The 22,671-nt window shown below is 39.9% G+C and overlaps 2 protein-coding genes across 7 annotated transcripts in view; one reads left to right on the forward strand and one right to left on the reverse strand.

Annotated features, from left to right (window-relative positions):
• NASP (nuclear autoantigenic sperm protein) overlaps positions 1-22,671 on the reverse strand; it is a 43,437-nt gene that overhangs the window by 8,961 nt on the left and 11,805 nt on the right. For 5 of the 6 annotated variants that reach the window (XM_019449461.2, XM_019449460.2, XM_019449459.2 and 2 more), the window contains 5 exons: positions 8,091-8,141; positions 6,245-6,355; positions 3,891-3,971; positions 2,844-2,953; positions 1,125-2,144 (listed from right to left, as the gene is read on the reverse strand). In XM_019449461.2, coding sequence (XP_019305006.2) covers positions 1,125-2,144; positions 2,844-2,953; positions 3,891-3,971; positions 6,245-6,355; positions 8,091-8,141 — 1,373 coding nt within the window. The remainder of the gene's footprint in view (positions 1-1,124; positions 2,145-2,843; positions 2,954-3,890; positions 3,972-6,244; positions 6,356-8,090; positions 8,142-22,671) is intronic. The other variant, XM_019449462.2, reaches the window with a different exon arrangement.
• LOC109266966 (SIN3-HDAC complex-associated factor-like) lies at positions 15,689-19,035 on the forward strand. Its single transcript, XM_053896053.1, has one exon. It carries the CDS (start codon positions 17,300-17,302, stop codon positions 17,963-17,965), a length of 666 nt encoding a protein of 221 aa, XP_053752028.1. The 5' UTR covers positions 15,689-17,299; the 3' UTR covers positions 17,966-19,035.

Consider the following 22,671-nt stretch of genomic DNA (forward strand, 5'->3'; position numbering starts at 1 on the left):
AATTCAGTTCTGTGCTTTTTCCATAAAGAACTCCTAAAACCCAATAAGCAGCCCAATGGTACTACCACTTAGCCAATTCATTTCTGGTTACCATGCCTGTGCTGGCTGGAGTGCAGCGACCTGCACATAGGTAGAATGTATTTTACCAGGATGAGCTGCAAGTACTGATTGTTTGTTTTTGAAAATCTAGAAGTAAAGAGAACTCTTGAAGTAGTCTGGCAATTATATGAACTAGTAACTATTAACTAGAATATACCTGTGGTTATTAATACCAACGTTAGATGAACCTTACAGACAGTAGAATCCTCAAATGATAGTACAACTCAAGTCAGACGTGCCAGTTATCTAATTACTAATTAGAGGCTTATACATCTTGATGGAATTGAATCAAAATTAGACCAATACTATACAAAGCATCCAGACACTTTATAACGTTCTAAGTAACAAAAACTTCAGTTTAGCAGCCAAAGCAAGCATGAAATGAGGGGGAAAGCAGCAAGAGAGCTAACAGTTAAGTTTTTCATTATCTTTTGGAGGGGCTAATTTAAAACTAATGTGAATAAGCCTCTAAGTACTTCCTGAAGACTAAAAGTAAAAGTCACCAGAATTCTTTCACTGTGGTTAACTGCCTTCATTTAAATGGCATGCCTGCTTAAGTGTACCAATTCACTGGATTCTACTGTTCTTATCCTGCTTCCTAAAGCAGAGAATAGGAACCATGTGAACAGTAAATTTAAAAATCCAGAGGCATGCAAGTGAACATCCATTCAGCATTCTCTGCCAGCCTAGCCCACTATTTCCCTACCTACTCCACCACCCTCCATCCACCTTTATTGGCTAGTACAATACAAATTACTGATAGCTAGCCAAGTCTCAGAAATCACAGAGAAGGCCTATTTTGCAGTTAGTAAAAGCGTTAGTTTATAAGCCAGCTAAAGACTTGCTTTTGATTTAACTTGCTAAACTTATCACAATCTTCTTAAACTACCCCCATTTTCATTTAGTCCTTTCCTAATCCAAAGGCAGACGGAAAATCCTGAATGGAAGGCTGACTTTTACCCATGATTAGTGAGTCAAATCCAGAATGTACTCCACCCACTGCAGCTCTTGCATATCCCGGTTACCTTCACCCTCTTTCATCTGTTCTTCTCTTTCTTGTGTTTCTTCATTAGCAGCTATCTTAACTTTGTCTTCAGGGCATTTCTCAGTAGCCCCCTGGGCTACCTTGGTCTCAACCCCATCTCCAGCTGCCTCAGACTCTTCTGTGGACAGCTTAGTCTCCTCCTGGCTAGGAACCAACTCTGCCCTGACCTTCTCCTCTAGTCCTGAGCCATCTTTTGTTTCTGTCAGTCCTTCTGCATTAGTCTGTTGTTCAACAGGAGTCTGATCTCCTGCAGCTGACAGTCCATTGACTGCACCATCCTTAGGGAGAACTGTGATCTCCTGCCCAGGCTTCTCAGAGACTTCTGACCCAGCTTTTACAGCTGAGGACTCTGCAGCCTCTACTGTCACCTCTGGTGACTCTTCAGCAGGAGGCACTTCTTGCCCTACCAGCTGCTCAAGAACAGCCTTTCCTGACTCATTTTCAGAGGCAGCTACCTGCTCCTTTGGCTCATCCCCACCCACATCCACTGGCTTGACTGTTGAATCTATAGGCTCTGCTTCTGCCTCCACTGCAGTACCCTGCTTTTCAAGAGTCATATCAGACTGCTCTTCTAAAGCTTCTTTTGGCTTCTCCTCTATGCTCACAATTACTTCTCCCTGCTTTTCTTGACCTCCTTTTTCTCTGCATTCTTCTTGGATGTCAGTTCTACAAACTGATTTTTCTTCCTCAGCATCTGGTGCTTCCTCCTCTGGTCTCTTCTCAGAAGTGACCTTGGCTTCATTCAGTCCTTCTGGTGCTGCTGTTTCTTTTGCTTCCTCAGTGGTTTCAGCTAACTGATCTGGAGTGGATTCAACTTTTTCCTGTAGTTCCTGTGCAGGCTCACTTATATCCATATCTTCTCTTCCACCCTTCTCCATTTCAGTCTCCTGCTCTTTATCAATTTCAGGCTTTACCAGAGACTGGTCTTCTGGTTTTTTTGCTTCTTCTTTTTCTCCCATGGCGTCATAAACCTGTTCTCTCAACTCTTCCCTTGCTTCCTCTACATGGTTAAAGAACATGAAGCATAAACATGTCTTCGAGTTTAGTGATAAAGGCATAAACGGAAACTAAAAATACATTCCCTTTAAACCCTCAAACAACCTGGCTTAAATTTTAGCGATGACCTAAAACTTATCTACCCCCTTGAGAAAAGCAAAGGGAAAAAGTCCCAGATAGCAGAGCAACTTATTGCAAAAGAAACCCAAGCTCCTTAAATTAGATACTCTTTTACTTGAGCATTCTGATTATCAGTTAGGTAAGAGATGCCAAGCTTTATTCTCTCCTCTGAACATTATAAACCTCCAACTGACATGTAAAACTCTAGTAGCCAAACTCTACTTAGAATTTAACATTTAATTTTCTTAGCCACAAAAAGTGTAAAGACTCCAAAACCATGACTATTAAAATCACTGAGCTGCACAGACTTTTAAAATTTTTGCATCAGAAAAATATTTAAAGTTGTATATTTAAAAGTATCAATTTAACACATTTATTGGGGAAATTAAGTTTTCCTCTTACAAAAGCCTGCTGTCAGTTTCAGTAATTGGCTACCTCCACTGTAGTCTCCACTAGATGCAGGTTATTTACCCCCTAGCAACTTAGGGAGAGACCATCCAGGATAGGGAGAGCCTTACTTCCATCATCTGTACACAAGAAATATACGTCGCATCTTCTGAATGTCACATGCAACTCCACATACCATCTATGTTATCATTATTTTCTACCAGAGATTCGTCTTCTGTTTTTTCTCCTTCCTCCTCTTCCACATGCACACCTTCCAGGGCATTTCCCAACACACCATTCTCCATTCTAGGAGAATAAAAGGAGAAAGCACCAGAGGTATGATGGATAGAACTAACAGTTTTTCTAAGACAAAAATTACAGTCCTATATCATAAAAGCAACAGAAGAGCAATCAAGCGCAGGGAATATAAACTAAGTTTTCAGAGACGAAAAGCAACAATCAAAACTAATATAAATTAAGACTGTAAAAGTACTGAAAGAAAAAAGCATACCCTTCATCCAGCCACCTAAAAAATACTGATGACTCTTGTCAAAAGAACAAAATCAATATATTCCCTTTACGTTATAGCCATTGTATTTCCTAAACTTCGCATCCACCCGCATTTCTCTGGATGGCTTAAAAACATTCTGGCAAGACTTTCATGACAAATCATGGGAATGATCTACAAATTAGAAAACTTACCAGATTAAACAGGGCACAAATTATTTGCTAGTTTGTGTACCCTCAATAGATTCTATTCTGGTTAATAAACTTCAGTGGAAAATACACCAGTTTCCAAGAGTTTAGACTACTTATGAGTTTTATTTACTAGAGATTCTCATATGCTAATGTTTTCAAATTGTCCTTCATTCAGTCCTTGTTAAGGATGATTGTTCTGGGCTGAGAGTGCTTTTAAGGATGACTGTTTTGGGATGAGAGTGTTTTTAAAAGTTCTCTCTATACTGGACTTCAATAAATTATTGACCATTCACTAATAGAAACATCTCTGCCTCTAAAGACCCCAAAAGTCAAAACCCATGCATAACTTTACTCTGCTTCAAGTGCCTTTGAAAACTTCCATCAATATGTCCTGTTCCTCCTAAACCCCCAGTTCACTTAGCTCATGTGAAATCACAAAGCTAGTAAACAATCCTGGCAAACAAAGAAACCTTAAGTTTTTAAAGAGACCATCATAATGTTACACAAAACACCCTACTTAAAAACTGTGGCTTAAAAGACATACCTTGCCAACTCCAGAAGTGATTTCCCATAGAAAAAGAAGGCTTCTCCACACTCATTAGCGGTCTCTCCATACTTCTTACCTCTACAAAGAGAAGAAACGTCTAAGACCTGAATTAACATCTAGTCTAAAACATTCATTTCTAGTTCTTTAAAATGACATTTCTTCAGTAACACATCTCTCTAGGAAACCAATATTCCCCTCCTCTTGCTTTCAAGTCAAGGTCAAAGGGTTATTGCCTGGTCTCTCTACATATACATTCCAATTAACATCAATTTGCTATGGTTAGAGTATATAATCTTAAGAGACAAACTACATTAATAGATATTTCTCCTGCTAGAAGATGGGTGTCAGCATAGGCCAGAATAGTTAAAGGACCTTTAGCTGGAACCTAAAAGACTAATAAAATATATGGAAAGACATCATGTTATAGAAGGTAAGACTCTCTGGAGTAAGACTGTCTGGGTTCAAATCACATCTCTAAACTTTAGCTGTATAACCTTAGACTCACAGTGCCTTAATGTAGAAATGTTAAGAACTGCTCAAAGATCTATTCTAAGAATTGAATTAATGTATACAAAAGTACGATGCTTAGACATAAAGACAGCACTATATGTAAGTTTTAGCTATTAAGATCTAGATAGGGTGGCTCAGATCGTTAAGCATCCAACTCTTGATTTCGGCACAGGTCATCATCTCCTCATTGCGGAATGAAGCCCCATGTTGGGCTCCATGCTGATCCTGGACCCTGCTTGGAATTCTGTCTCTCCCTCTCTCTTTGCCCCTCCCCCCATTCTCAAAGTGAATAAACAAACATTAAAAAAAGCAAAAAAAAAAAAAAAAAAAAAAAGGAATTAGACACTATATTAATGCAGACATCTAGGAATAAGATTCTGCTCTATTGGGAGAAGTAGTGGGGTTGAGACAAGAATGGACTGATACGACCCTGACTGAATAAGAAGGAATGAAAAAGCCAGAGGCTTTTAATCACTGTGAGCCTGAAACCCAGTTTTATTATAAGCATTTCTATTATAAGGATTTCTTCAACTCAACTCCATATAACTACTCAACTCATCAGGGAACATGACTAACTTCAACTGCTACTGGTAACAGGATGTTACCTATATTGAGAAACTAGCTCAAACCAGGTCATAGGCTGAAAGGCTATTGCTTGAAGATTCAACTTAAATTTCTTCTCTTCCAGTTAAACGGATACATTAAACTCTTTGGTTAAAATAAATCACTTTTGAGGCACTAAATAAAGCTAATCTGCTTCCTCATGATGTAGATATATATGGCCACCTAGTGGTAGCTGCCAACTTCCAAATAGTTGCAACAGAGAATAAAGGTGCTAACGATATGAAAAATTCTGCACTTATATCAGCATTAGTGGTAGGGTGGCCGTTATGGCTTACCTGGGACTTAAAAAAAAAGAGAGAGAGAGAGAAAAGAAAGCACTTGAGCAGGTGAGAGGGGCGGGGAGGGAGGGAATCTTAAGCAGGCTCCATGCTCCGAGCCTGACGGGGGGGGGGGGGGGGGGCGGCTCGATCCCACCCTGGGATCATGACCTGATCTAAAATCACAAGTTGGTTGCTCAACTGAATTACCCACCCAGGAGCCCCTACGGCTTGCTTGGACTTTGAGGAGTTTCCCCAGACACAGAACTTCCAATGTTAAATTAGAAAAGTCCCAGAACAGGGGCGCCTGGGTGGCTCAGCTGGTTGGTCATCCAACTTCAGCTCATGATCTTGCGGCTTGTGGGCTCGAGCCCCACATCAGGCTCTGTGCTGACAGCTCAGAGCCTGGAGCCTGCTTCGGATTCTGTGTATCTCTCTAGCTCTGCCCCTCCCCCACTCATGTTCAGGCACGTGCGCACTCTCTCCCTCTCTCAAGAATAAATAAAACATTAAAAAATAAAAAATTTAGAAAAGTCCCAGAACAAAGCAGGACAGGTTGGCCACCCTAATCAGTGGTGGTTGGAAAAACAAATTACCTTATTCAGGAAAAGCAAAGACCAAAATTGCTCAGTGATATGTAAGTCTCATCATTAGTTACAGGAATAAACTTGTACATGAAAAATATCCAATCTTTTAAAATTCTTTCCCCCACAAGACAACCATATGTTGTCTTTATATGTATTTATATGTATTTGAGCAGAGAGAGAGGGAGAGGGAATCCTAAGCATGCTCCCCATTGACAGTGCAGAGCTCAATACAGGTTCAAACCCCAAAACCATGAAATCATGACCTGAGCCAAAATCAAGAGTCAGACGCTTAACCGACTCAGCCATCCAGGCACCAGAAGACAACCTTTTAACGAACAAAATATAGCACATCATATCAAAACACAGTACTTACAAAAGACTAGCTGCTTCCTGGAATGCATTGACAGCTGCTGGAATATCCCCCATCACCAGATGTTTCTGTCCTAAACCCAACAGTTTCTTAGCTTCATTATCCACATCCAAACTGCAAGAAAAAAGTTTTTCAAGTGTCAAATACTGTTTAAAACCCACATTTTTTGGAATACCTGCTATGTATTTTTTTAATTTTTACTTTAGAGAGAGTGCAAGCAGGGAAGAAAGGCATAGGGAAAGAGAGAGAATCTTAAGCAGGATTCTTCACACACAGCATGGAGCCAGCATGGAGCTGGATCCCACGACCCTGGGATCATGACCTGAGACAAAATCAAGAGTCAGACAATCCACCGACTCATCCAGTGCCCTGAATACCTGCTACATTTAAACCATTATACTTTAACCTCTTTAAACCTCTGACCACTGTGGCAAGGCCTAGCTAACTCACATTTATTTATCACTATAACATCAAAAGAAATCCTGGGACGCCTGGGTGGCTCAGTCAACTAAGCATTTAACTTCAGCTCAGGTCATGATCTCATGGTTCAAGAGTTCAAGCCCCACATGGGGCTCTCTGCTAGCAGCACAGAGCCCGGTTGGGATCCTGTCTCCCTCTCTCTCTGACCCTCTCCTGCTTGCTCTCTCTAAAAAATAAACACTAAAAAAATAAATAAATAAATAAACGTCCAGCTTCTGTTCAAGTCATGACCTCACAGCTCATGAGTATTCAAAGATAGGTTAACATTTGCCAGGCATGTAATGAATAAGGAGAACTAAGTAACTTACAATTTAATATTTTAATCAATGTGAAAAACCAGAAGACATCACTGTCAGGAGGATGCCATACTTTATATATTTTTTAAATTTTTAATGTTTATTTATTTTGAAAGAGATAGAGACAAGAGCGTGAGCAGGGGAGGGGCAGAGAGAAGGAGACACAGAATCCGAAGCAGGCTCCAGGATCTGAGCTGTCAGCACAGAGCCCGATGTGGGGCTTGAACCCATGAACTATGAGATCATGACCTGAGCCAAAGTCGGACACAACTGACTGAGCCACCCAGGTGGCCCAAGACTATACTTTAAATTACACACAAGTTAGGGGCTTCTCTGGGTGGCTATGACCTCACGGCTCATGAGCTTCAGCCCTGTGTCGGGCTCTGTGCTGACAGCTCAGAGCCTGGAGCCTACTTCAGATTCTGTGTCTCCCTCTCTCTCTCTCTGCCCCTCCCCTGCTTGTGCTCTGTCTCTCTCTCTCTCTTTCTCTCTCTCTCTCAAGGGTGAATAAACATTTTAAAAAATAATAATTAAAAAAAAAATAATAATGATACTGTGGTGCCTGGGTGGCTCAGTTGGTTAAGCATCCGACTTCGGCTCAGGTCATGATCTTATGGCTTGTGGCTTCAAGCCCCACATCCAGCTCTGTCTTGACAGCTCAGAGCCTGGAACCTGCTTCGGATTCTGTCTCCTTCTCTCTCTGCCCCTCCCCCACTCATGCTCTGTTTCTCTAAAAATAAACATTAAAAAAATTTTTTTTTATTTTCAACATTTTTTATTTATTTTTGGGACAGAGAGAGACAGAGCATGAACGGGGGAGGGGCAGAGAGAGAGGGAGACACAGAATCGGAAACAGGCTCCAGGCTCCGAGCCATCAGCCCAGAGCCTGACGCGGGGCTCGAACTCACGGACCGCGAGATCGTGACCTGGCTGAAGTCGGACGCTTAACCGACTGCGCCACCCAGGCGCCCCAAAAATTTTTTTTTAAAATAATGACACTGCCCTCAAGTTATATAGTTCTTACGTTTATGTTCCAGAGATAAAATCTAACTGTACTCTGTAAACAATCTTACCTATCCACTTTATCTGCAGAGGTAGAGGGAGCAGGAGCATCTTCTTCAATCCTGTAATGAAACATTAAGAGGAAACAAAAATGAGGTTATTTTAAGCCTGGAAATTACATAAATTAAGAAAAATATAAAGCCATAAAAAGAGGGTGCCTGGGTGGCTCAGTTGGTTAAGCATCCGGTTCTTGACTTCAGCTCAGGTCATAGCTTATAGTTCATGGGTTCAACCCCATGTTGGGCCTTATGCTGGCAGTGTGGGGCCTGCTTGGGATTCTCTATGCCCCTCCCCCACTCTCACACTCTGGCTCTCTCAAAATAAATTAAAAAAAATGTTTTTAAAAAGCCTTAAGAAGAACCACCATTTATTAAATGCCTGATAGGATATTAAGATCTTAAAACCAATATTTACTTCTATTCAATCTTCACTCATTCAAATATCTGTTAAATACGTATTTGCTAGTCATGAGATATACTACAGTGATGGTCACATCCTAGCTTTAAGTTTATGATTAGATGGATGAAAGTGAAGTATTTATTATAATGCAACATATGCATTACTGAAAAATCTCACATTCTGCTTAACTTCTCACTAAAAATAAGTTTTCTGTTCTTTAAAAAACAAAGAAGCAAAGTTTTCAAGAACATTCATTTTTTGAAAAGTTTTAGTAAGTATCTTTAAGACATTTCATAGTTGTGGGGCACCTGGCTGGCTCAGTCAGTTGGGAATCCGACTGGTTCAAGTCATGATCTCATGGTTCCTGAGTTCAAGCCCTGCATCAGGCTCTGTGCGGACAGCTCAGAGCCTGGAGCCTGCTTCAGATTGTCTCCCTCTCTCTCTGCCCCTCCCCCACTTGCTCGCGCTTGCCCTCTCTCAAAAAGAAACAGCACGCGCTTGCTCTCAAAATGAAACATTAAAAACTTTTTTTAATTAAAAAAAAAAAAAAAACATTTCATAGTGGCGTTTACTGAAAAGGTCTAGAAATAATGACCAACTCAGTAGCAATGAGTACCCCACCCCTAGCACCCAGACTATATGCCTAAAATCCCATTTCTCACTAAAAGGAACCAAGATTCCACTGAGAAGTTAACAGATTCTAAGCTGGGACAGGGAAAATACAAAGGTGACTTTGGCTTTCATGCCAGAAAGCAACAAAGCTATTTCTAGTAACGACTTAGGAGTTCTATATACTTATGGTCATGCCAAAAGGAATTATAAAGCAAATATGGGGAATCCAGGGAAAAGCAGATGAATAGTTCTTTGTGCCATTTTTGCAACTTTTCTATAAATTTGACATGTTTCATAATAATTTACAAAAATATTACAAAAGCAGATTCAAGAGCCAGCCTGGATAAAATTCCACTGGTGAAAAGAAGAGTCAGTTTGAGCACCAAAAAAATAACAGCTACAATGGATTGAAAACTTCGAATATGTTTAAATCGATGCACTCTCAATGACAGAAACAAAAACAAAGAACTCATTATCTTTGAAGAATAATAGGAAACCACTGCATTATTCTGAAAATTAGTAAATAAAGTGAGAGAAAAAGCTACAATACAATTGTATTTGCATTTTCTTTACAATACAGTTGTATTTAGACAGGCTTTAAGATATGGTTGATTTAAGTTACTACTTAGGAATCCTGTAGATTATTTGGTATTAACTTAAATTCTTGCCATTTTAACCTGCTCTACTATCAGTTTTCATATATATCCCAAAAGTAATATCCAGAGAAGGGTATCATTTATATCATTTATAAATGTGCCCCCAAAGCACACCAGATCTCAAATGAGACCCAAGAATGCTGTTAACTGGTGAAATGGAGAAAAGGAAAAGAAAGAACACACAGAAAGAGGCAACCTGACTACCAGGTACTTTATACTACCAAGTATTACTCAGAAGCAATAAATTAGAATTGGGAGTACATACCACAAGAAAGCTAGAAATATGATAATAAGTAGAAGCTTAAAAGATAGGGGCACCTGGGTAGCTCAGTCGGTTTAAGTGTTTGACTCTTGATTTCAGCTCAGGTCATGATCTCATGATTTGGGAGTTCGAGCCCTGCATCTGCACTGACAGTGCAGAGCCTGCCTGGGATGCTCGTGCGGGCACTCTCTCTTCCCTCCTTCCATCTCTGTTTCTGCGCCCCCTCCCCCCAATAATCTCTCTCTTAAAATAAATTTTAAAAAAATTTTTTAAAGGAAGCTATAGGGGCGCCTGGGTGGCTCAATCAGTTAAGTCTCTGACTTTTGGTTCTGGTCATGATCTCATAGTTCGTGGGTTCAAGCATCAGGGTCTGTGATGATAGCCCAGAGCCTGGAGCCTTCTTCAGATTCTGTTTCCCTCTCTGCTCCTCCCGTGCTCACACTCTGTTTCTCTCTCAAAAATAAAATAAACATTAAAAAGTTTTTTAAAAAAATAATGAAATAGGGGCGCCTGGGTGGCTCAGTCAGTTGAGCATCCAACTTCACCTCAGGTCATGATTTCACGTTCATGGGTTCAAGCCCCACATAGGGCTCTGTGCTGACAGTTCAGAACCTGGAGCCTGCTTCGGATTCTGTCTCCCTCTCTCTTTGCCCCTCCTCTACTCACACTCTCTCTCTCTAAAATAAACATTAAAAAAATTTTTTAATAAAAAATAAAATAATAATAGTAATAATAATTAAAAAGGAAGATATAGAAGATTAAAAGGGCTCTCCTATTAGACAATTACTGACTCTCTCTCTCACACACATACACACAGAATGGAGTCCATTAGTTTTTCAAACTGGACTTTCTTCTTGTTTAGCTGTAACAAACTTGTAAAGAAATGAAATAACACAAGCAAAATGGACAAAACAAATGATCAATGAAAAAACAGCTTACTCAATTCAGTAAATATTTAAATTCAACAGACATTTTAATTTTAGTGCCTACTGTATGCATTGGAGACCATCTCCAACCAAACATTAAAACAGTAGAGGGGACACTTGTTTAGAAGGACAGAGAAAGGGAGAAGAGATTACATGACAGGTGGGGACTAACTATATTGGAGTCAGAGTCCTAGAAAATGCTTAAATGCTTTGAAGATTAAAATAAAATAAAAAGTCAGTTACTTTCAGCAGAATCCAAAATCTTTGCTTCCAACTCCTAATCCTTTTGTGAATATATTAGTCAACAAGTTTGATGAAAAGCCCTGAGGAATGGGGAAAAACCGGGTTGAAAATAGAGAGACTTCAAAGCTAGAGCCATAGGGATGAGGCACAGTTTAAAAGGCAGTATTTAGCTGCAGGTAAGTAAGCAGACAGATAATCTGCCCAGAATCCTGGAATTAGGGCTGTGGATCCTTATCTACAAACACTTTCTGACCTAGCCAGTGATGTCTAACCCCTTAGTGAAGTTAGTCATTCTGGGCAGATTCCAACACATAGCTCCTCAAATTACCAGTGGTTGAAGGACCAGATTTTTTATTTCCAGTGTACAACAGATGGGTTTTTTGTTGTTAACAATCACTCCTTGCTGTATTTTTTAAAATTTATTTATTTCAGGGGCGCCTGGGTGGCTCGGTCGGTTAAGTCTGTGAGTTTGAGCCCCACGTCGGGCTCTGTGCTGACCGCTCAGAGCCTGGAGCCTGTTTCAGATTCTGTGTCTCCCTCTCTCTCTGCCCCTCCCCTGTTCACGCTCTGTTTCTGTCTCAAAATTAAATAAACGTTAAAAAAATTTTTTTTTAATTTATTTATTTTTAGTAATCTTTATACCCAATGTGGGGCTCAAACTCACAACCCCAAGATCAAGAGGCATATATATGCTCTTCCAACTGAGCCAGCCAGGCACCCCATCAAATGGATTTTTATAAAATAATGCTCACTCCAGGGGTACCTGGGTGGCTCAGGTGGTTAGGCATCCGACTCTTGATTTCCACTCAGGTCATAATCTTGCAGTTGTGAGATCAAACCTGCACTGAGCATGGCGCCTACTTGGGATTCTCTCTGCCTCTTGTTCTCTGCCCTCCCCCACTCACACTTTCTCAAAATAAATTTTAAAAAATTATGCTTACTCCAAATTTTTATACTTCTCTCTCTGTAGACCAGTAACAAACAGTTCACAACCACATTAGTCTATGGACCACACAATGTGGTAGTAACATTAAATGTCCAAACAGAGTATGAGCACTAAAAACAAACACATGAATGCTACATACACATGCTACAAACATTGAGGTACTCCAGTGGCAACAAAAATACACAAAATGTTTTATATCCCACACAAATGAGGGGTAAGTTGCAGTACTATTTAACTTTCACTGTTAGCCATGATGGAAGTTAACAGGTACCAGATTCACCCTCCCACCTCAAACAACTAAAAAAAATGGCCAAGTACATGAAACATCAGTTTTCAACACTGAACAGTAGTAGCACAGGACAGTGATCTGAGAGAAGGGAAACAAATGAGAGGAGTCCTACAAGTGTCCCCAACTTACTGCCTACAGAATTTTGTTCACAGCATAGAGGAGCAACCCAAAAGGAGTATTGTCTCACAGAATTTGGAGAGGCCTTGGTGGCTAGAATTTACAGGACAGAATGAAGAGATAGCAAGCTCAGATATCTGCAGAACATTCCCTCCAGCCTTTGGCTAACTGCTAATCAGCTTCTGCTTGAGAAAACTGAGGCCTATATAAGAATTACTTAGAAATGAGTAGATGAAACAATCTTCAGATATCACATAGGGTCTAGAATAACTCATGTTCCCAATAGCCAAGGTAGAAAGACCTATACAACACAGGGCAAGTACTGCTTTAGTAATGGAGTTAAATTAACACTGGAGACCTGTTCCAGGCCTGCCTAACAAAACATAAAGGCAATCCTCAATAGGACCAAACTGTTTCCAAGTAACTGCCTCCCAGAGTCAAAACAAACAACATACATACAGGGGCACCTGGGTGGTTCAGTTGGTTGAGCGTCTGACTTGATTTTGGCTCCGGTCATGATCCCAGGGTTGTGGGATCAAGCCCTGCATGTGGCTGGCTCCTGCTTAAGATTCTCTCTCCCCCGCTCTCGTCCCTCTCCCCCACTCATGTTCATCAAAACAAAACACACACAAAAAACAAAAACCCAGCACTGCAACAAACCTCACAATGTCTGGTAAGTTACATAAGTAAAAAATTATCAGGCAAACAAAGAAGCAAGGAATTAAAATCCATAATGAAGAAAGGATATTCAATAGAAACAGACCCAAAAAGGACATAGATGACAGAACTAGACAAGGACATTAAGACAGTTATTTAAAATGTATTTCACATGCTCTGGGGCATTTGGGTGGCTCAGTCGGTTGAGTGTCCAACTTCAGCTAAGGTCATGATCTATCTCATGGTTTGTTGAGTTCAAGTCCCACATAGGGCTCTCTGCTATCAGCGCAGAGCCTGCTTCAGATCCTCTGTCCCCCTCCTGTTGCCCTTGCCCCCGAGCATCTCTCAAAAATAAATAGAAAAATTTAAGAAAATGTATTCCACATACTCAAGAATGTAAAGCAAAACTTGAGCAGGAGAGAAATAGAAGATACTTTAAAAAACAAAGAGAAAGACTCAAGTCAAAACTTCTGGAGACAAAAATACACTTAATAGGATTAACATCAATCAGACTGTGAAGAAGAACATTATCAGGAATTAAAGATACTTGGGGCGCCTGGCTCACTCAGTCGGAAGTGCATGTGACTCTTGAGCTTGGGGTTGTGAGTGAGACCCACATTGAGTAGAGAGATTACTTAAATAAATAAACTTAAAAAAAAAAAAAAGAATTCAAAAACAGCAGTAGAAACTACCTAAATGAAAACACAAAGATTTAAAAAAACAAAAAGAACAGGGATGCCTGGGTGGCTCATTCAGTTTAAGCATCTGACTTCTTGGTTTCTGCTCAGGTCATGATCTCACAGTTCATGATTCGAGCCCCGCATGAGGCTCTCTGCTTTGGATCCCATCTCCCTCTCTCTGCCTCTCCACTGTTCTCTTTCTCTCTCAAGAATAACTAAACATTAAAAAAAAAAAAAAAATAGAACTTTGTGAGTATGAAACACTAAGCATACAAACATACATGTTGACTAGCTGCCTGAAGGGATATGGATGGGAAAGGAAATATTTTTTTTTAATTTTTTTTTAACGTTTATTTATTTTTGAGACAGAGAGAGACAGAGCATGAACGGGGGAGGGTCAGAGAGAGGGAGACACAGAATCTGAAACAGGCTCCAGGCTCTGAGCTGTCAGCAGAGCCCGACGCGGGGCTTGAACTCACTGACTGTGAGATCATGACCTGAGCCTAAGTCGGCCGCTTAACCTACTGAGCCACCCAGGCGCCCCAGGAAAGGAAATATTTAAAGGAATGGAGGAAAATATTTAAATGATGGAAAAACCAAAACAAACACAATAAAAACAATAAGCAGTAAGTTTACAAAATAAACAATGGCAGAAAACTTGCCAGTTTTGATGAAAAGTATAAATCTACAGATCCAAAAAACAAACCCCAAGCAAAAGAAATATGAAAAAACACACACTAAAGCATTTCATAAATTGCTAAAGGGACTTGTGGCTGGCTCAGTTGGTATGGCATGCAACTCTTAATCTCGGGGTTGTGGGTTCCAGACCCACGCTGGGTGTAGGAATTATTTAAAAATAAGTCTTTAGGGGCGCCTGGGTGGCTCAGTCCGTTAAGCGGCTGACTTCGGCTCAGGTCATGATCTCGCGGTCCGTGAGTTCAAGCCCCGCATTGGGCTCTGTGCTGACAGCTCAGAGCCTGGAGCCTGTTTCAGATTCTGTGTCTCCCTCTCTCTGACCCTCCCCCGTTCATGCTTTGTCTCTCTCTGTCTCAAAAATAAATAAACGTTAAAAAAAAAAAAAAAAAGTCTTTAAAAAAAATTTTTTTAAACATTTATTCATTTTTGAGAGTGACAGAGACAGAGCATAAGCAGGGGATGGGCAGTGAGAGGGAGACATAGAATCCGAAGCAGGCTCCAGGCTCCGAGCTGTCAGCACAGGGCCAGACGCGGGGCTCAAACTCATGGACTGCGAAATCATGACCTGAGCTGAAGTCAAACGCTTAACCAACTGAGCCACCCAGGCACCCCAAAAATAAGTCTTTTTTAAAAGTTTCAGAAAACCAGTGATGGGGGGAAAAAAACATAAAAATCAGGCAAAAGGAAAAAAAAGAGACTTGTATAATCAGAGTAACAAATTTAAGAATGACAACTTGTTAGAAACAATGTAAGCCAAAACATAGTAGTCAGATCTCTAAAATGGGGGAGGGGGAGGGGTGGGCAAAACACACAAAAAAAATCAACCTATTTTGTAGCTAATGAAGTATCTTTCAAATACAAGAAATAACTCCTCTTCATGAAAAAAATACTAAAAGAAGTCTAGACAGAGAAAAAATAATACCGGGTAGAAATTTGGATCTACACACCCAAAAAAAGAAGTTTGTATATACATAAATAAAAAGCATTGACAACGGTAAATGAGGATTGTAAATATCTTTATTTACATTTATATAAATTTTTATATTTTATATATTTATATATATATTTTAAAATATATATAATAAGTTATATATATTTATAAATATAAATAATATCTTTATTTTTTAAAACTTTTCTTTGAGAGAGAGAGACAGTGAGCAGGGGAGGGTGAGAGAGAGAGAAAGAGAGACACATGGAATCCAAAGCAGGCTCCAGGCTCTGAGCTGTCAGCTCTAACCAAAGGTGAAAAATCTACACACTGGAAACTATATAAAGCTTATGAAAGAAATTGAAGACACACACACACAGGAAAAATATTCCATGCTCCTGGATTGGAAGAACAAATATTAGAACGTCATTACTACCCAAAGCAATCTACACATTCAATACAATCCTTATCAAAGTAACACCAGCATTCTTCACAGAGCTACAACAAACAATCCTAAAATTTGCAGGGAACCAGAAAAGACCCCGAATAGCCAAAGCAATCCTGAAAAAGAAAACCGAAACCGGAGTCGTCACAATCCCGGACTTCAAGATGTATTGTATTACAAAGCTGTAATCAAGACAGTATGGTACTGGCGCAAAAGCAGACATTCAGATCAATGGAACAGAATAGAGAACCCTGAAATGGACCCACAAACGTATGGCGAACTAATCTTTGACAAAGTAGGAAAGAATATCCATTGAAATAAGACACTCTCTTCCGCAAATGGTACTGGGAAAACTGGACAGTGACATGCAGCAAAATGAACCTGGACCACTTTCTTACGCCATACACAAAAATAAACTCAAAATGGATGAAAGACCTAAATGTAAGACAGGAAGCCATCAAAATCCTCGAGGAGAAAGCAGGCAAAACCTTTTTGACTTCGGCAGCAGCAATTTCTTACTCAACATGTCTCCAGAGGCAAGAAAAACAAAAACAAAAACAAACTATTGGGACTTCATCAAAATAAAAAGTTTTTGCACAGCAAAGGAGACAATCAGCAAAACTAAGAGGCAACCAACAGAATGGGAGAAGATATTTGCAAACGACATATCAGATAAAGGGTTAGTATCCAAAATCCATAAAGAACTTATCAAGCTCAACACCCAAAAAAACAAATAATCCACTGAAGATATGGGAAAAAGACAGGAATACACACTTCTCCAAAGAAGACATTCAGATGGCTGACACATGAAAAAATGCTCAACATCACTCATCATCAGGGAAATACAAACTAAAACCACAATGAGATACCACCTCACACCAGTCCGAATGGCTAAAATGAACAACTCAGGCAACAACAGATGTTGGCGAGGATGCAGGGAGAGAGGATCTCTTTTGCACTGCTGGTGGGAATGCAAACTGGTGCAGCCACTGTGGAAAACAGTATGGAGGTTCCTCAAAAAATTAAAAATAGAACTACCCTACGACCCAGCAATTGCACTAGTAGGTAGAAACAGGTGTGCTGTTTCAAAGGGGCATGTGCACCCCAATGTGTATAGCAGCGCTATCAACAATAGCCAAAGTATGGAAAGAGCCTAAATGTCCACTGACCGATGAATGGATAAAGAAGATGTGGGGTGTACACACACACGTGTACACACACACACACACACAAAATGGTGTATTACTAGGCAATCAAAAAGAATGAAACCTTGCCATTTGCAACTATATGGATGGAGCTAGAGGGTGTTATGCTAAGCAAAATTAGAGAAAGACAGGATTTTGGAAGACTATTGCCCAGAAAAGATGTTTGGTTTTCACAAGCCAAAGATGTACCGAAGTATAGAGGGCTGCTGTATTTGCAGAGCTAAGTCCTCCAGTTCTCGATTCACTGACAGTAAACGCTATGAAAAGGACTTCCAGAGCTGTTTTGGGTTGCATGAGACTGGTTCAGGAGACATCTGTAATGCCTGTGTCCTGCTTGTGAAAAGATGGACGAAATTGCCAGCAGGATCAAAAAAAAACTGGAATCATGTGGTAGATGCAAGGGCAGGACCCAGTCTGAAGACAACATTGAAACCAAAGAAAGTGAAAACTTCACCTGGAAACATGATAAAAAGCAACCAAATCAGTAAACTACAGAAGGAATTCAAACGTCACAATTCTGATGCTCACAGTACCACCTCAAGTGCCTCCCCAGCTCAGTCTCCTTGTTATAGTAACCAGTCAGATAATGGCTCAGGTACAGAGATGGCTTCTGGCTCTAACAGAACGCCAGTTTTTTCCTTTTTAGATCTCACATACTGGAAAAGACAGAAAATACGTTGTGGGATTATCTATAAAGGCCGTTTTGGAGAAGTTCTCATTGACACACATCTATTCAAGCCTTGCTGCAACAATAAGAAAGCAGCTGCTGAGAAGCTGGAGGAGCAGGGGCCAGAGCCTCTGCCCATCTCCACTCAGGAGTGGTGACTGAGGTTTAGGTAGAAGGGGAACAAAAAAATGATTTAAATTTTAGAAAGAAAACAAAGCAACAAAACCCTTCTATTTTTAACTTGGATACCTGCTATTCTGCCAAAAGACACTTTCTAGAATAGTTTTGAATGGGTTGTTATTTCTCCTCCAGTTCCACAAACTCTGAAGCCAGTGTCTAGCTTACTAAAAGAAAAAAAGTACACATAATATTTAAGATGCTGAGTATTTCATAGGAAAGCTGATGCTGCTGTAAAGTGCTCTTTAAGTCTTTTTTTTTTTTTTAATCCCCTTCTAATGAATGAATCTAGGGGAATTTCAGGGGACAGAGACGGGATTTGTTGTATGATAAATGTATGTAGTTTTAGTCTTTCTATATTGAGAAGCAGTGGTTGGGCATTTTTAAGATGGCTGGCTATACTTGTTTTCCTTCTTGATAATAAATTTGTCATAACTCAGTAACATGGACTTGCCCCAAGAGGTAGTTGTTAATAATTTAAGTAAGGTCTTGCCAAGGTTCTGATGATTCAAACCTGTACTACTGAATATTAAGCAGGACAGACTAAGCTCTCTGGTGCAAATGCCTCGAAGGAGTAGTTTCTAAACATACAGAGAGGTAACTTGAGTGTATATGTTGCATCCTCTCACCTCCCTCCATATTCATTTTTGATAAAGATTTTAATCTATATTGAAACTTCTAAAGCAGAATCAAAGCTCCTCTGGGGAAATGTCAAGTTTTAGGATGAGCAATCCTAAATGAAGAGAACCAAAGCATTACCGCATGGTAGAGATCACATTCTATTAAAAATGTTAAATTATCTAAAATAAATGTGCACGTCTTCAGGATGGCACACATAAAAAACAAAGGTTAATGCTTCTTGGGGCACATTTCTTAGAGGGCTTGCCTAGTGTGTAAATAATTGACTTTTGTTTGTGTTACATGACTGGTGACTTCACTGAAAATCTGCGCAATTCAGTTTTAGCTCTGGATTACTTCAGTTGACCTTTGTGAAGGTTTTGTCTGTGTAGAGTGAGTTGGGATTGTTTGACTGGCTTTAACCTATTAGGGTTTGGGGTTTTTGGTTTTTTTTCCACTCTATATTAAAGTAAAATTCTAAAAGAAAAGAGGTGTGTGTTAATGCTGAGTGGGCTGGTTTAGGTTTGACTTCTTTTAGTCAGGCTTTGTGAACACTGAGATGTTAGATGAAGCATCCTGAACACGGAGCTCTTTGATTCCAAAATCTTCATTGGAGGCCTTTTTACTTGAACCCAAACCAAAGTACTGTCATTGCCTCTTTTCTAAACGTTCAAGAATAACCTATCACCGGTTCAGACTTCTCATAATTAGGGAGGATCGTTTGCCTACCTTATAATAACATAACTCAGTGCTTATTTTTAAAACCGGATTTTAAAAATTAGTATAAATAACAGTAAGGAGTGAGCCATTTTTTACGGGCACCATATAGTTTTATAATTCTTAATCTAAACTTAAAATTTTATATTTCTTCCTTATGGCAAAAACTACAAGCCACCATATGCACAGATTACACCGTGAGTTGGGTTGGCTCTCCCACAGCCTCTGAGGTGAATTACAAGAGTCCCAGCCATTATCATCTTCCTCCTGTTGTTTCGAAAAAAATTTTTTTTTTTTGTACATTTTGGCTACAGTATTGGTGGTAGAATATACTATAATATGGATCATCTCTACTTCTGTATTTATTTAGTACTAGACCTCAACCACAGCCTTCTTTTTCCCCTTCTACCTCTTTGCCTGTAGGATATACTGTATGTAGTCATGCACTTTGTATTAATATATTAGAAATCTACAAATCTGTTTTGTACTTTTTATACTGTTGGATACTTATAATCAAAACTTTTACTAGGGTATTGAATAAATTGTCTTACTAGAAAATAAAAAAAAAAATTAGAGAAAGACAATGGCCTACAACTTCACTCATAGGAGGAATTTAAGATACAAAACAGATGAACATAAGGGAAGCAAAAATAAGAACAGGGAGGGGCAGGGTGTCTGTCGATTAAGAATCAGACATCAGCTCAAGTCATGATCTCACACTTCGTGGGTTTGAACCCCATATCTGGGTCTTTTCATTCCAGCTTGGAGCCTGGAGCCTACTTCGGATTCTGTCTCCCTCCCTCTCTGCCCTTCCCCCGCTCGTGCTCTCTCTCAAAAATAAATAAAACATTGGGGCGCCTGGGTGGCTCAGTCGGTTAAGCGGCCGACTTAGGCTCAGGTCATGATCTCACAGTCAGTGAGTTCAAGCCCCACGTCGGGCTCTGTGCTGACGGCTCAGAGCCTGGAGCCTGTTTCAGATTCTGTGTCTCCCTCTCTCTGACCCTCCCCCGTTCATGCTCTGTCTCTCGCTGTCTCAAAAATAAATAAACGTTAAAAAAAATTTTTTTTAAATAAAAAATAAATAAATAAAACATTAATTAATTAATAAAACAGGGAGGGGGACAAAAGACTCTTAAATACAGAGAACAAACTGAGGGTTGCTGGCGGGGTTGTGGGTGGGTGGGGATGGGCTAAATGGGTAAGGGGCATTAAGGGGCATTAAGTGCTTGATGGGCCAAGCACTGGGTGTTATTTATACATAAGGGATGGATGAATCACTGGAATCTACTTCTGAAATAATTATTGCACTATATGCTAACTTGGATATAAATTTAAAAATAAATAAAATTAAAAATAAAACAAACAAACATACAAACAACTCTCTCCATAGCATGTATCTTTTGAAAAACAGTTACTTTCTCATTTGTTAACAGATCAATTTTATCTTAGGGCACCTGGCTAGCTCAGTCAGTACAGCAAACAACTCCTGATCCTGGGTGGTGAGTTCAAGCCCCACATTGGGCCAAGAGCTTACTTAAAAACAAAACAAAACAAAACAACACAACATTATCTTGAACAGTTTATTTTCAAAGTATCTGCTAATGGGTTTACTACTGACAACCATTGTTTTCAACCTAATGTGGCTAACAAAGAGCTAGGAATACAAACTACAAAAGGGTCAATTCTGCTATTGTCTTGCTATTTGTGCTTGCATTTTCACCTTCAATCCACCATTTCTAAGCCCAGAATCTTTTAAACACATTGTCCATTTTTATAAGAGCTAGTTTAAAACTGGAAAAAAAAGTCCTATCTAGACTTACCATGGTGATCATTTGGTAATATGTACGAATGTTGGATTGCTATGTTGCACACCTGAAACTACTGTCAATTATATCTCAGTTTTTTTAAACCTAATCTTAATGGGTGAAGATGTGGCACATATACATAATGGAATATTACTCAGCCATAAACAAGAGCAAGATCCTGGTGCCTGGATGGCTCAGCCAGTTAAGCCCCCAACTCCTGGCTTCAGCTCAGGTCATGATCTTGCGGGTCTCCCCCACATCGGGCTCTGCGAGCCTACTTGGGATTTCTCTCTGCCACTCCCTGGCTCATTTTCTCTCTCTCAAAATAAATAAATAAAACTTAAAGAAAAAAAAAAGGGGGGGGGAGCAAGATCCTGGGGTGCCTGGGTGGCTCAGTCGGTTAATCATCCAATCCAACTCTTGATTTCAGCTCAGATCATGATCTCACAAATCCTGAGTTCGAGCTCCACCCTGGGCCCTGCACCGACAGTGCAGGAGCCTGTTTGGGATTCTCTCTCCCCCTCCCCTGCTTGTGTGCTTGCTCTCTCTCTCTCTCTCTCTCTCTCTCAAAATAAATAAAAGAAAAAGCAAGATCTTGCCATCTACAACAACATGGATGGATCTAGAGGGTATAATGCTAAGTGAAATAAGTCAGAGAAAAACAAATAACATTTTAGTCTTATGTGGAATTTAAGAAACAAAACAAATGAACAAAGAAAAAAGAGACAAATCAAAAAACCAGACTCTTAACTATAGAGAACAAATTGATGGTTACCAGAGGGAAGGTGGGGGAGGGAGGGGTGAAATAGGTGAAGGGGATTGAGAGTATACTGATCGTGATGAGCACTGAGTAATGTATAGAATTGAACTGCTATATTCACTGCTACACCTAAACTGCTACACCTAAAACTGATATAGCACTGTATGTTAATTACACTGGAATTAAAATTTTTGAAGTAAAAATAACAATAAATCACCCTACAGATATACTAGTCCATGGTTTATTACAAGGTATTCACTGTAGCACTATTTGTAATAATACTGGAAACAACTCAAATGTCTATCAATAGCCAATTTGTTATGAGATACCCACAGAATAGAATACAAGGCAGTCATAAAAAGTTAAGGGGAGCCTGGGTGGCTCACTCAGTTAAGTGTCTAACTTCATTCAGCTCAGGTCATGATCTCACGGTTCGTGAGTTTGAGCCCCACATTGGACTCTGCACTGACGGTGCAGAGCCTGCTTGGGATTCTCTCTCTCTCCCTCTCTCTCTGCCCTTCCACTCTCTCTCAAAATAAATAAAATTTAAAAAAAAATTAAGAAGGGGCGCCTGGATGGCTCAGTCAGTTGAGCATCCGACTTCGGCTCAGGTCATGATCTCGCGGTCCGCGAGTTCGAGCCCCGCATCAGGCTCTGTGCTGACAGCTCAGAGCCTGGAGCCTGTTTCAGATTCTGTGTCTCCCTCTCTCTCTCACCCTCCCCTGTTCATGCTCTGTCTCTCTGTGTCTCAAAAATAAATTAAAAAAAAAAAAATTAAGGAAAATTT

Source organism: Panthera pardus, unplaced genomic scaffold, assembly GCF_024362965.1.
Source record: "Panthera pardus isolate Hobbes unplaced genomic scaffold, ASM2436296v1 HiC_scaffold_11, whole genome shotgun sequence".
In the NCBI taxonomy this organism is placed as follows: domain Eukaryota; kingdom Metazoa; phylum Chordata; class Mammalia; order Carnivora; family Felidae; genus Panthera; species Panthera pardus.

Bases quoted from the DNA above. Each gene is read 5' to 3' on its own strand.
- LOC109266966 (XM_053896053.1), top strand. From the start codon at position 17,300: ATGTTTGGTTTTCACAAGCCAAAGATGTACCGAAGTATAGAGGGCTGC.